We start from the raw sequence: 12,322 nt of genomic DNA, 5'->3' as shown, positions 1-12,322 counted from the left end.
AAGAAGGTAGTAACTAAAGGGAAGTATTATTTAATGAGTTACGTAGTTTCTGAGAATGAGGTGGATGAGAAACGTCTTTCTTGAATAGTGGCTCTTATACATAGTTACATAGAAGATGAGCTAATTGTTTTTTCTTTTCTATAAGATAGGCTGTATAATGAAATTCTGGGAATTGATAGGAAATTCAGTGAATTCTGTGAATGCATGAGATATTGCAAGTAATGGAAATTTCACTTAGTAAGTGTTTCATGGAGAAAGTAAATTAATTACGTAGCAAAAATCAGTATGTTTAAATCAGCTAGTGCTCTCCAGGTAATGGTTGATATTGGAGAGAAGGAAAATTTATTTTCTAAATGAGATGAAGCAAACAAAATACCTGGTCTTCTGCTATTACATTTTTCTAAGCTTAATCTTGTTAACTAGTAGTGCCCTAGTATAACACTAATGTACAATACTGAAAGGGTTAATTTAAAGACTCTGATAAGCTTGTTCAGTAAAAGCAAAAAAGAAGTGTTTATTGTTTTATTTGAAATTGGATTTTTGGCTCATGTTTGGACCCAGATTTACCCTTCCAAGGTGTTTTATCTTCAGAGTGTCTGAACACAAAACCTAATAGATTTTTTTAATTTGATGGTGACATTTCTTTATTTCCTTTGAGACTTAGCTTCACTATCCTTGACAAGGAGGCCTGGTTTCTTAATATCTGTCTTGATTGTCTGCAGAGTGGTTGGAAAGCTGGAAGTATTTGTTGGAAATGGAGAATTTTTAGAACAATTATATTTCTAGTTTGTTGGCAGGGTACTGAGTGTCTGCAGGGTGGAACATGATCTGTGTATTGCTTGGAAGAGTGAATATCTACTGCTAAATCCAGCTGTCCATAAGGTTTAAATTTTATATGGTTATATGAAAAATGATCGAATGCTTTGTTACTACAGATCTGAATTCTGCAGCACTATGCTAGTATCATGGAAATTTTGGTAGGTTTTTATTATATGGTACAGCACTGGCTATCCAGGACTTCTCCCTGTTGAGTATTAAAGGTAGTCTGTGATAAGAAGGCTTTTGGTTGGACAAACTAATAGGGTTTGGGTAGTTTTGTTGAATTAATTTTGAGTTTCAGATGAACAAATGAAGTTCAGTTTATTTGAACCTTTTAAAAACTGGAGATTCACATTGCTTGTGTTACTGGCATGAGTTACTTCAGCAGCCTTAGAATCATTTATCTAAGATAACTGAATTTATTTCTATGAACCAGTATGAGCAATGTATCAAATATTGTAGATGTATGATGTTTTTAAATGGCTTAAATTTTGTGCAGACCTTTCTAAATGGTTAAACTTCTGAATATATAATTGATTTAAAATGTTTTATAACTTCCTCCAGATTTTAGGGGGTTTTGTCTTTCTGAAGAACATACATAACAATGACAGTATATGTAAGGGAGCATAGATGTTCATAATTTTTTTTCTGGGAATACCCACAGTGGTTATCCAGCAGGAGTTCTGATTGTTCAATTACTCTATTTCAGGATATTGATTGGGTACAGACAGAGAAACATGTGTTTGAACAGGCATCCAGTAACCCATTCCTAGTTGGTTTACATTCATGCTTTCAAACAACAAGTCGGTAAGAAAGATCTGAAATTACTTTGTTTTGAAAATCTTGATCATTGTACTAACTGCTTCTCATAAAGCGAACATAACCACTGCCATCACACAGTAATTTTGAGAAGGAAGCATTAGTATTGTCAGGGATTCATTACTGCAGCAAAGCCAGTTCTAGCAGGGTAGCTTAGCTAGTGTGGTGTGGAGATTTCAGGTTCAGATCTGAAGGGAGAAGATGAATGAGAAAGAGGAGGAACTGTGCACTGACTTCCTGAGCACAGGCCGTGTGGCTTCAGGAGTAGGAGGATGGTAGCAGAGTGAAACAGAGCTTTGTAAGACAGAGTTTATAAAACCTGAATCTGCTGAATAGGGCCAAATCGGTTTTCACAGGGCCAAACTGTAGTTCTCTGTTCTTCAAAATAGCGTAAGAGTTGGGCTGCTCAGTAATAATAGTTTTTAATAATAACTTATAAAAACTACATGTGTCTGAAGTTTGTTTTTTTCTTTATCTGAGGCTTATGAGCCCTTAGCACATATTGATGAAGTATGTGATTTTTAGTTGAAAAAAGTGCTTAATAAACTCTTAGCTACTTTGAAATACTATTTTTTTGTCCTTGTGTACACAATCCCAAGTGGATTTTTTACTTATTTTGCAATTGGAATATGAAAGAGATCAAGAACTTTCATGCCCATGCTTACGTATGTCACTGGGGAATTTGTATGAGGGATGGGAGGGTGGTTCGTTGGGGTTTTTTGTTTTGTTTTCACAGGCATCTCTTTACTGTTAAACTTTTATAATGCCTGCTGCCTTATGTATGATAATCAGAAGATAAAAGTAATTCTATCTGGCTTACTTGAATGGCATGCAGTGTAGAGCACAAACAGTTTTAAGACATTTTCATGGATTATCTAGTCATCCTTAAGAATAATCACCTGTTCATTACAATGTGCCTTATCAATTTTTAAAATATGAAGCCATGCACTGTACTATTTCTGCAGTCTCCCAACTTTCAACCCCTTAATGGCTATAGTCATAGGAAATAGCAGTTTCTTAGCAGGGAAAACATAGCGGAGATAAAGGAAGCAAAGAAATTGTATGAAGAGTGTTCTGAAGGTACATAGACTAGGGAGTATTTTGGAGCAGGGAGAAAGAATGATCTCCAAAAGTGACTAAGGATTTGACCAGAACAAATGTCTCTTGTAGACAGAAAAAAAAATTATCTAGACAACTAACAAACTGTAAAAGGCCTTTTAAGTTAAACCAACATTCACAAACACCTTCTCACCAAATACTAAGTAGTATTGAACATCTAATATAAAAATTCAAGTGGTTGGGCAGGCGAAGTATTGAGAATGAGGTTTCTTATAAACACTGGAAAGAAGAAAAAGGCTGAAGTCAGCAATAGAAAGATCCTTTGCTTGCTACTTTGGTAATTACACTGACATAGTTGAGGAGCAGAAATAGAAAAAAATATATGCTGAACATACTCAAAGCTTGCTGTTTTCCTGTTGTATCTTTAGGAGTCCTGTTCTTCCAGCCTAGCTTCTCCTTCAGTGAAACTATAGCTTTTTGTTTATAACTTCAGACATTTGCCATGGATATAACCATAATATCATGAATTCTCAGTTTAGTTATAGCTGTAATATTATAAAATCACAATTATGACCTCATTACAGGAACAAAGAGAAGCATGAAACTGATTTCAAGTTAAATAAATTCATCAACATCGCATTGTGTTAACCGGCCCAAAGAAAACAACTTGTAATTTGAGAACAGTTTGTGTATAAGTGTACTAATAGGGGGAGGAAAAGAGTTGCGAAAGAACATGTTCTTTCTCTTAAATATAATTTAAAATATTTTTTAAGATAAATGAGTATGTAAAGATGTTAATTGATGCTAAATGTAGCTGTTTACGTTGTTTCAGATACTAGTGATGCTTGTTTTATTATTGTAATAAAATATGTGATTTGGGCTTGTCCAGAATTGCCAGATAAGTGTATTACAAGGATGGCAACAATCTGAAACTTCCATCCTGCAAAACCATTGGTGTTTGAGTACATCCTTCTGAAAGCAGCAAGGACTACCAGTATTCACACGCTTAGGTGCTTGAACATGATGCAACGAACTTTAAATTGCAGGTTCTGAATGGTGTTAAAACATTGGAAGCTTTTAAATAGGATAGGAAAGTTGGAAGCAAAAAATACCAGGAAGCCTGTAATAAAATATTCATGGCATTGTTACCTATTTTATTTATTGTTTCTTTAATTTTACTTTAGTGTTTATATACTTGTGGGGAGGCCACTGAAAGACTTGCCAACTGGGTTGTGTCCAATGATTTTTCCTGGTTTACCTTTTAATTTTTTAACACGTTGCGTGTTTCAAATGAAGAATCCTTTTCAAAGGAAAAAAGACATCTTTAATTGTTACCAATTAGAGTGGTCTGAGAGACTAGAGCATATGTTTTCCAAATGGAATGTTTTCCAGTGTGTGGATATATGGAAAGGAGTTTTCAGCTCATGGAAAATTAGGCGTATAAAGAAATACTGCCTCCTGGGACAGCTGCAACCTTCATAAGAAACCCTCACTCAGCGTGTTTCTGTCCTGTAGGTCTCTCTGACCTTGGCAGCATTGCCTGGATCATATTTTCCCAAGGATGAAACCTTTCCTGCGAACTGTAATAGAAGTCTCTTTATATGGCTGATTCCACTTATGTTTCTTTCCCCTATTGACTTTGCTCATTTCTTTTGAGAAGACTGTTTCAAAAACTTGTTCTACAGAGGAACTAATAAACCTTGACGCTGCAGCCTTTCTGTGCTCAGATCTTCCACTTAGTGAATATGCTATGTAGAGAGGAACAGAAGTGGGTCCATTACACTCTCTTTTAATTCACGTTTCTCTACAGATGAAGGTCTTGGTAAAGTCAAGGGAGGGTGGGATTTCGTTATCTGTCCTGCCGGCTCACCAAATTTAGTTTTCATCTCTGATAAATAATGGATATACGTGAATTGAGTCAGTCAGTCCTCAAATTCTTTAGTCTTAGTCTATCCATACAAATAGAACAGAACTTTTTTTTTCTTCTAGGAATGACAGTATGTTTCTTAATGGTGTATCAAGAAGAGTTCACTGATAATCATAGGGTTTAATAGAAATAATTTTGCTTGTGTATATTAATAATATGCTAGATTATGTAACTTTAATTGGAAGAAGTATTATTGTGTCGTATGCTGTTCGGATAAGACGTAACATTGTTTTGAAAGTAAATGTGGGTTGCGTTCCTCTAAATGAGTCTTACGGCATCTTGCTTTCAGTAGATCTGTTTGAGCTTTTTGGGAACAGAAGCAGCACAAACAGCAACCTTCATAGCTATATATTTAATTAATATCACAAAACATACTGATCTCTGTAATATTGCCAGAAAAACATTAATTATTGTTAATGATGAAGTAATTTTTAAAAGATGGTGACCTTTGAGTGGCAAAACTACCTCAAAAATACAAATGAGAAATTTCAGATTTTGCCTGTGCAGAAACCTTGTTGAGTTAGGTGTGTATAAACTATGATTCATCTACAAAGCTCTTCTTATTTGATGCTGCAGCTTGGCTATTAAAAAAGAACAATGTTTAGTCAAGCAGAGTAACAATTCAATAATTATTACATCTGTAAATCTATGCCAGATTTAATAAGAAAGGTTTGAATTTAAATTGATGCATCTTTTAAAGTATTTTTTAATCCTTAAACCTTTATTTTAAATAATCAACTCATTTCAGACAGGCTAATATTTTTTCAGTCAATTGGATGTTGTTATTCAAAGCGGTGTACTCACTGAGCAAATTTTATACTGTGGAATTTTGTTCCATAAAAGTCAAAGGAATCAACATCTATGAATAAGAGGTATTCATGTAACTACATCGTCATTATTATGTCTTTTTCAAATGAATAATTTACCTTTTTTGGATAAACTTTCGCTTTTGCCATGTGTCATCTTCTAGCACACTTCCATGATTTTGCTATTATTTCTAAGTAATTTTTAAAGATGTCTGTATATCATTGTATGCTTAGGAGGTTTTTTTACATCTGTCGCCGAGTACGTCATTACATTAGGCCAATGCTATTGTCTTTTGTACTCTTTAAATAGTTCTGCAGATTTGACACCAAATAGTAGCCTGTTGTTTGCAGCTGCCTCTCCTTTACATTTAGTCTGACATTTAAATAAAGCATGTGATCCTGCATTATATGGATCAAATAAGTACTCTCTTTTTTCTTTTAAATAGTTTCTGTAACTATAAGCATTCTAGAAGTCTAATTCAAGAATGGAAATGAAAATGGCTCAAACTGGAAGGATAAGAATAATTTTTCTTTCTGAGTGTTTCCTCGGAATCCATTAATTGTATTATATACTTTCAGATTGTTTCTTGTCATAGAGTATGTAAATGGGGGAGATCTTATGTTTCATATGCAACGGCAAAGGAAACTTCCTGAAGAACATGCAAGGTATTTTACTAACACAGTTATAGTGGTTTTCTTGTAGTTGTTTAATGTTGTATGAAATGCTTTCCAAACTTTATTCCATAAAAAAATACAAACAGTGAAGAAAGAATGAAAGATTGATTCTTAAGTTTAGAATGCCCTGGAAAGAAATGTTAATTTTATTTTTTTGAAGACTATGTTTGGGCTTTTTTTAAAGCAAGCAAGCATTTGATAACTGGTAACAGTTATTCCTATTTACTTTTGTTTATTGCTTCATATTTAGGTAATGCTGCTTTATTCTGTTGATAGAAGATATAACTATTCTACTTATTTTGGTCTTAACGTTGGATTAATATAATGTTGGTAGGCGAAGATGAAATACCTGTTTTGCATGGCTTTGCACTACACAAAGTCTCACTGTAACTCTTAATAAGCTGAAAGTACAGAACTTCTATGTCATACTTGGAATTCTCACAAAAAAGTGTAGGATAAAGAATAAATATTTTCTTAATTGGTAGAATAAAAAAATAATTTCCCATATTTAATTTAAGGAATGGTTTTACAATGTATGAGCTCAGTGTCCTTAGGAATAAACATAGCTTGATTTTGGTATACTGTTGATAGATGAAAGCTGACTGTAAAGTGATGCTTTAAGAACAGATTTTTTTTAATTGCACCAGCTTTTGTACAACCTTAATGCCAACATGAATTTTCTCCTTTTTGATTTCAGGTTTTATGCTGCTGAAATTTGTATTGCGCTAAACTTCCTACATGAAAGAGGCATAATCTACAGAGATTTAAAACTAGACAATGTTCTTTTAGATGCAGAGGGTCACATCAAATTGACGGATTATGGCATGTGCAAGGTAGGATTTTTCTTACCTTTCTTGTGTCACCTTGTCGTTCAGTAGTATATGTCTCTGGTTATGCTTTTAAGTCAAATACTGCATCCAGTGATATTAAAAGAAAACTTAGAAAATTTATCCTTATCTTAACGCTAGTGTTACTGAGCCCAGAATTTGGTTGTGGCATAGGAACTTCATTCTGAAAAATGACTGTTGAAGAACAGAACTACACTTGTAATTTTTTTCCTTTGTTTATTTCACAAAGTTATGTGGGTCATTTTGGGGGACAAAAAGTTTGACCTGTTGGCCAAATTAATTTCTTGTATCTGTTTACATTCCTTCATGACCCCAGTTAGAAAAGTTATCTTTAACACAAGTATGTTTTTAAAAGGGTCTTTTCCATCTTTTGGTAACTGTACTGCTGTGAATATGAATTGCATTCATCATTCTCTGTGGCTGGACAGATTTTTAACCAACAGGGGCTCTCTAGTATCTCAGTTCTTATGCTGCAATCTTTGGCACTGAGAGGCAATTTAGAGAGCATTGCTTTCAAAGCACCTGGTAAAGCGTAGCATGGACTTAACGTGATGCAGAGGAAAGCAAGAAAACATCAGTAGAAAATACCAGTGTAGAAGATACTAAATTTAAAACTTATGTCTATAAAGTTGGAATAACAGACATGACTGAAGCGGTTGTAATCTGACAAAAAATCTGCTATCCCCCTAGAGCTCTTGATTTGACCTCAAGTCTCCTTGTTATTGCCACACTGTTTCTGGATAGCCTGTGAAATGAGATTAGAGTCCCATCTATTTCTTGGTGACAATAAGTTTCTGAAGCCAAAATTGCAACTGGCATTGTATTGTTTTTTAAAAGTCCAAGAATAGCGTGTATTATACTAATTTTGATTGGACATATTTCAGAACATGATTAAGGCATGTTGTGGTGATGCAATGAGGAAAGCTTGTCTCATTCCCTCCATAGACTAGGTATTGCACCAATTTCTAAGAATGCTGGACTAGAATGTTTCTCTGCTGTCAAAGTGCACAGGTTGTGAGGCTTCACTTGGAATGCAGCAGTTACGTAAAAAGTTTGATTTGTTCATTCTAAAAATAGAAGTGTTTTTCCCCCAATCTATTTGAAAAGGACTTCTGAATTGGTTCTGATCTCTTTTAAAATTTTTTTAATTTTTTTAAGTATATCTGTAAATAGTAATTAAAATGTTGTTACAAATGTGTTGTGACTCAGTTTTAATAAATTAATTTGCTGAAGATAAGCTGTAAAGTCAGAAGCCAGCTTTGAGCACTATGGGTATTTATTTTGCTCTAGTGTTGCCTTTTTTTGATAGGAAGGTCTTTAGACTCCCTAAGTAACTTGGCTTTATAAGTCTAATTAAGGGAAATTCCTAGAAAAGGTGATCAGCTTTTAATTTATGAAATGATTTATGCATGTAGGAAGGTTTGGGCCCTGGTGACACTACAAGCACTTTCTGTGGGACACCAAATTATATTGCACCAGAGATCCTCAGAGGAGAAGAATATGGTAAGCTGTGACTAAACAATTTATAGTTATAATAAATCACAAAGCAAAATTCTAGTTGTAGGTTGGTTCAAATACAATTTTTTTAAATTTCCACATTGTTGTGCCATTGTATGTTGAGAAAATTTCATGTATGTTGTACAGTTTATTTTTCTGAAATAAGATTATTTTTGTTTTTCTCTTGCAATCACTCATTTCAGTTTCTTTGAAATCATACTTTCCCTGAAAAATAACTTATAATGATACTTTAGCAAAACTGCTCCCTGAGCTCTCTCAAGTCTCATTTAGTGATAGTGTAAGTCATGATGTCTGTGGCTTCAGTGAAAGTAGAGAATTTCAGAACTTTGTAGAACCAGGCCGTTAATTTTCGTTTATATGAGAGAGAACACCTGAATTCAAGGAGTCCTAGCTGAAAATCTGCTCTGCAAATATTTACAGGGTTCAGCGTGGACTGGTGGGCGCTTGGCGTGTTGATGTTTGAAATGATGGCGGGAAGGTCTCCGTTTGATATTATTACTGACAATCCAGACATGAACACTGAAGATTACCTCTTCCAAGGTATAGTAATTTTGATTTTTTCTTTTTCTTTCTGAGGGGGGAGAAATAATGAAAAATAGCAGTTCCAGTAGGACAGTTAGGTTTTCCTTTTCCATTATCCCATAGCTGCCTGTAGATCTACTGTAGATAGTCCCAGTATTTCCAGTTCTTCATCCCAGGAATTTATTTTGTTGAACTCAGATAAAATGGTCTGGAACTAGGAAATCTTTTTCAGACTATAAAATATTTTTTTAAAATATCCACAGTTCAGAAATAACAGAAATTGTATGGAATGGTACTGTTGTTAAAAGGCAGTCCACAGGCCAGGAATTAATTTTAAAATTCAGTGCTACGTGAGAGGATAGGAGGATTTTTCTTGACAGAAACATCAACCGGTAGTTTTGCTCCAGATAACTTAATTTTTTTTATTTTTTTTTTTTTATTTTTTTACTTCTGATGAAATTAATGTAACTATTTTTTTAACAGTTTTAACTTTCAGGAATAGTGATGTATGAATTTTTCTAAACAAAAGTAGTGATACTTGCCATATTTATTACAATAGAAACTCTGTAATGCTTTGGGGAATTGCGAAGTTGCCAACTCCCTAATATGCAGAACGATTTTTTTTAAACTAGTTACTGCAATCATGTAACAGAATCTGCCACGGTGGTCTTGACAAGCCTAACGTTAAATCAATTACTGTTTAAAATCACACTTTTCCATATACTGAGGACACTGAAAAAGTTTTATTCCCTGTTTTATACTACAAACAATAGAAAAAGATAATGAAACTAACATTTCCTTTAGGAAATCTTGAAATGTCAGTATAAAAGTGCCTTGATTTACTGTAACTCCTTTTGTTTGCATTACTTTAAATAATTGCTGTATGTTCCCATCTTCCAAAATGGTAACATATTTAAATAATATAGTGTTTGTATTGAAATCATGGTCAATGTCATAAAACAAAAAACAATATTGCTGTTTTTAAACCTGTAACAGTTATTCTTGAGAAGCCAATCCGGATTCCAAGGTTTCTTTCTGTCAAGGCTTCCCATGTGTTAAAAGGATTTTTAAACAAGGTAAATAACATTCTCTTATTTTTAGCATCTAAGATCTGGAAGTCAGAGCTTCCTGTTGAAAGCAATACAGTTAAGAAGTTAATCTGCTTACTGTTAAGAAAATCTATAAAACCTTGGTATCCTGTATGTTAAAAAACCCCACTTAGTTGCTAATTTACTGAGGGAATTCCACAGCATGGACTTGATTTAAAAGCCTGCCCCTAGTGGAAAAAAATAACTATAGGCTTGTTGTTTATAAACTATTTTCTGTAATACTTCCTAGTCATTTAATTAAGCTGATTGAAACCCCTAAAACCATTATCATTTTTTAGTGGAGAAAAGAAGGATATGAATTATATATTACTAAATAAATCTAGATTTTTTTTAAGAAGTTGTAAAATATAATTTAAAAATGAGATTTCAAACAAACTTCATCAAAAAAAAAGAAAATCCCTTGATAGCCATAATATGTGTATCTTAGCAGCAGTTTGTGTAGTAATCGGGAATGCTGGAGTCATGTATGTGGGCTTTGGACAAACATGGGCTGTAACTGGCTTAGAGTATGTAATATGAGTTTCTGTGTTTTCTGCAGGATCCCAAAGAAAGGCTTGGTTGTCAGCCGCAGACAGGATTTTCTGATATCAAGTCTCATACGTTTTTCCGCAGCATAGACTGGGATCTGGTAAAAATAATTACTTCTGTTTATATGTGTTCGAAAGGAATAGATTCTTTTAGTTAATAGTGCTTATGTGTAACAACCACATTAAAACTAGTGACATTCAATTCCATAAATGTAAAAGCTATTGTGCTTTCTCCAGGTGACATAACATAATGGAAACAAGCTTTATTTCATGACCAAAAATCTGGCTTGCTTCCAAACGCTAAGAGTGGTTACAACTTGTGGGTATCATTTTTAAAGTATATGATGAAATTTAGAGAACACTTTAAAAAACATATTAAAGCATTAGTGGAACCATTTATTCCTTGGTTTCTATTTGTAGATTCTGCAAACTCATGCACTAGGTTCTGCTGCTATAAATTTACACAGCATACACACAAGGTACCTGCAATTGTGATGTGAAGAACTCCATAGATTTCCAGTATCAGAATTCATGCCTTACTATTCTAGGTGGTCACTTCATGTATTCCTATTAGTAAACAGTTCAAGCTCCGTTGAAAAAGGAAGTGTGGACTAGCAAAGACAGCCTGTTGGAATGCTATTGCTGTACTTCATTTCTCTTGTTGATTAGAAACCTTTCTGCCTTGACAGGAAGGTTGGTAGTTGATTAACACAGCTGACAGACCAAGTGTCCTGAAACCGGTTTAGACACAAGCATGGAAAGTGAGGTGCTTCAGATACATGAAGCATTTGTAGTCTACTTGTAGTACATTTAAAGAAAAGGAGAAAAAAAAAAAAAGATTGAATTTACAAATTATATAATTTTTTGAATCACTAGGATTATTCAGGTACGTAACGGAGTTTAGTAACATGAGTAGGCGTGAGTAGGATCAGGTCCTTTTTTTTTAAGGATGCAGCTTGAAAGCAGTGTGGTTATTTAAAGTGATTCTCTGGTTATTACGTTCAGGTTTTCTTTATTACTGCTGGTGTGAGGGAAGTTTTTAGTTCATGGTGGAATAGATGACTTGCATTTCAGTGGTTTTGCAGGCATAAAATGTTATTGCAATTGTAGTTTTTTTAAAAGCTTCTGTTAACTTGGTAATTGGGCTACTTCTGTCTTCATCGTAGAAAACCATCACAAAAATGATGTTATGTTTATTGACACTTGAGCAATAAAACAATTAAGTCAGGAACACTGCCTTATTGGGATTACATTTTTAATACCTAGTTGAACAGTGAAAAATATGGACATAATATTTTCATAGTGCCAGGAAGTCTACAGGAGGTGTAGAAACAGGCAGGCAGCAGTGGCTGTAACAATACGAGAGAGGTTCAGAGGAGGAAAGACGACTGCATGATTACGTTTTTACTTTGAAGCCTGCTGTTCAGACCTTCATTGTTAGCATTCTTCAGAGAAGACATTCCCTACATAAGAAGCCAGTGTTTTAAAATACCTGGTGTTTGCAAAATTATTCATATAGTGAAAGCTGTCTTTAATTTTGTCAGACATCCCTTGTTTTGTATTCTCCCTTAAGCCTAAGTGTTATTTTTCATTATGTTAGCTACCTAGTGCTGCTATAATGCAACTTGCTTCAGTTCATGGTAGATCATAAGCATTACGGACTGCAGGGTTTCTTTTCTGTTTTGCAGACTTT

The 12,322-nt window shown here is 34.1% G+C and overlaps 1 protein-coding gene across 8 annotated transcripts in view; it reads left to right on the top strand.

The window, feature by feature from the left end:
- Positions 1-12,322, top strand: part of PRKCZ (protein kinase C zeta) — a 71,424-nt gene that overhangs the window by 42,374 nt on the left and 16,728 nt on the right. For all 8 annotated transcript variants that reach the window (XM_075773242.1, XM_075773239.1, XM_075773241.1 and 5 more), the window contains 7 exons: positions 1,529-1,626; positions 6,010-6,096; positions 6,803-6,938; positions 8,369-8,456; positions 8,892-9,011; positions 9,990-10,069; positions 10,641-10,730. In XM_075773242.1, the coding sequence (XP_075629357.1) occupies positions 1,529-1,626; positions 6,010-6,096; positions 6,803-6,938; positions 8,369-8,456; positions 8,892-9,011; positions 9,990-10,069; positions 10,641-10,730 (699 nt within the window). The remainder of the gene's footprint in view (positions 1-1,528; positions 1,627-6,009; positions 6,097-6,802; positions 6,939-8,368; positions 8,457-8,891; positions 9,012-9,989; positions 10,070-10,640; positions 10,731-12,322) is intronic.

Source organism: Balearica regulorum, chromosome 21 (genome assembly GCF_011004875.1).
Source record: "Balearica regulorum gibbericeps isolate bBalReg1 chromosome 21, bBalReg1.pri, whole genome shotgun sequence".
Taxonomy (NCBI): domain Eukaryota; kingdom Metazoa; phylum Chordata; class Aves; order Gruiformes; family Gruidae; genus Balearica; species Balearica regulorum.
Note: the sequence above shows the minus strand (reverse complement) of the source record. Positions and strands in the feature narration are given on the sequence as shown.